At 45.3% G+C, this 2,343-nt stretch overlaps 1 protein-coding gene across 2 annotated transcripts in view; it reads right to left on the bottom strand.

Moving 5' to 3' along the window:
- Positions 1-6: 6 nt before the first annotated feature.
- The window catches only part of anapc2 (anaphase promoting complex subunit 2), an 8,722-nt gene continuing 6,385 nt past the window's right edge, over positions 7-2,343 (bottom strand). For both annotated transcript variants that reach the window (XM_020587935.1, XM_020587934.1), the window contains exons 12-14: positions 1,746-1,878; positions 1,266-1,507; positions 7-1,173 (exon numbers count right to left, since the gene is read on the bottom strand). In XM_020587935.1, the coding sequence (XP_020443591.1) occupies positions 964-1,173; positions 1,266-1,507; positions 1,746-1,878 (585 nt within the window). In that variant the 3' untranslated portion in view covers positions 7-963. The remainder of the gene's footprint in view (positions 1,174-1,265; positions 1,508-1,745; positions 1,879-2,343) is intronic.

Raw genomic sequence — 2,343 nt, 5'->3', positions numbered from 1 at the left:
GAATGTCATGAATGCTTCTGCTGTACTTAAACCAGAGCAGCTGTACACAGTTGGAGATTGGTCTTGCCAACTCAGTTTATCAACGTGTGCCTTGCTGTTTCAAATGTGTTGTTTTGTGTCTAAATAATGAAATCACTTCCAGAAAGTGAGACGGTGGATCTTGCTGAAGTGAAGTTTGTGTCCATATCCTGTTGGCTGGTCCTTACTGTCCAGTCACACCTCAGCTCACCTCTATCCCAGACACGACCATCGACAGCAGCAACATCACCATATAGACCAGAATGAAAGGTGGTGAACGAATGGCTCAGTAGATGTCATTATTGCCTTATTTACAGGCTGTTTGGTTTTTCAAAATAAAAGCATTTCAACTCTTTAGCATCAGTGCTCAAAGTTGGAAATCAGGTTGTTGGTGTTGAACACTGTATACAATTTATTTAAATAAAAGCTAAACAGTACAACTTATCAATTTCCTCTTCACTAACCTACATAAGCATGTGACAAGTTTCCAGCTGTAGAGTTTGGTGTTGTACTGCAAAGTGTTTCTGCACTTTGAAATGCTTCTCTCCCAGGGGCAGGTTTTTGCAGTCTAGTTTCCCCAACATTGGCGCATCTTTCTGCAGTGATTGGATCCTCAAAAACATGTAATCTGAACAGTTAATAAGAGCAACCTCCTGGCTAGGAATAGCCTTCATAAAAAGAAGCTGCATTCCTATCAGGAGAATCCAGCTGAATCCTGTTGGATTATAGTTTTAGTTGACGTGGGTAACAGAATTAATCTGAAACACAGGGTGTGTCTGCAGAACAAACAGGGCCTTACTGTACTGATAGCTGAAGTAGGCAAGTCCTGGAGTTTTCCCCCACCCAAAAAGGGAGGGGGGGGCATTATTTTCACATATTTCCCACCGTTCTTAAATGGTCTATCACGTGTCAGCTTTTTATCCTCCTTGTATTTCTTCTCCTCCATCAATTGGATTTGGGGAGTCTGTAGACGCCTGCAGAGTTCACCAGCTGGTGCTCTCTGACCTTCCTCTGCAGGAAAACCTCCAGCTCGTTGACATCCATCTCCATGACGACAGGTCCCGTAGAGACAAACATCCGGAGCATTGAGTGGATGCGTTCCAGCGTCATGCTGTCTAGGTTGGTCAGCATAGCCTGGATGTAGGCCCAGAACAGCTGCAGAGACAGAGGCAGAGTTTTAGAATGCTTCTTGGCTTTGTCCTGTTAACTGTTCTATGTGTACATGTGCTTATGTGTGTCATGGGCACCTGAAGCTTCTCCTCCCTCTGCTCAGACTGGGTGGTGGTATTGGAGTCCCTCTCCTCATCACTGTCTATCAGCATCACCCCTCTCTCAATCTTCTCTTTGGTTGAACCCGTCTCCACCACATAGTAGCGCCCACCCGCCTCCTCCCTCAGCACACCGTGCTGCTGCCAGAAAGCTAGCTTTCTGTGCACCAGCTCTTTTGGGGCGCCCAGTTTCATGCTCAGCTCTTCCAGCATCCACGAACCTGATGGATGACAAACGGGCCATTAAGCACAAAGGCACCGATCCAACCTTCTCTCACCTGATAGAGATTACAAAATCACAGCTCAGGCTATCTGCCAACATGGAGCTGTGATCAATACCAGCACTCTGTCAGCCACAAGATGACAGCTTGAGCTTTCATGTCAAACAAAAGACATGCTCACTAATTCTGTTTTACACACAGAACACAACAAATCAGCATCACTTTGAAAAGACTGTACTTTTTTCCTGGAAATGCAGGATGATGGCAGCCTGGATGGGGGAGACGCTGAGGTTGGTGAGGACACGATCCTCCAGCTCCACTTCCAGAGTAACTGAACCCAGGTGGGGCTTCCAGCTCAGCGTCCTCATTGCCTGAAACATGGAGAACAAACTGTTTACTGTCTGTTGACAGAAAACTTCCACTTGCCAGTCACTGATATCACAGTTTTTATTTTGATAGCTAAGGAAAAATGTATCATTTTAATCCACACCAGCAGAGCACAAAAGATTTTATGGTGTCTAAATGGAGAATCAAATCAAATTTTATTTGTATAGCGCCAAATCACAACAAAAGTAATCTCAGGACACTTTACAAAGTAAGGTCCAGACCTTACTGTTATCAATATTATTACTATAGGGAAAACCCAACAAATCCCGCTTGAGCAAGCACTTGGCGACAGTGGGGAGGAAAAACTCCCTTTAATGGAAGAAACCTCCGACAGACCCCGGCTCTTGGTGGGCGGCCTACTGCCTCGACCGGTTGGGGTGAGTGGATAGAGGAGAGACAAAAGAAGAAAAGCAACAAGACACAACAAACAATCAAACACTGGTCAGATG

This window comes from Monopterus albus, unplaced genomic scaffold (genome assembly GCF_001952655.1).
Source record: "Monopterus albus unplaced genomic scaffold, M_albus_1.0 scaffold488.1, whole genome shotgun sequence".
Classification (NCBI taxonomy): domain Eukaryota; kingdom Metazoa; phylum Chordata; class Actinopteri; order Synbranchiformes; family Synbranchidae; genus Monopterus; species Monopterus albus.
This window is presented reverse-complemented; position numbering and strand designations above follow the sequence as displayed.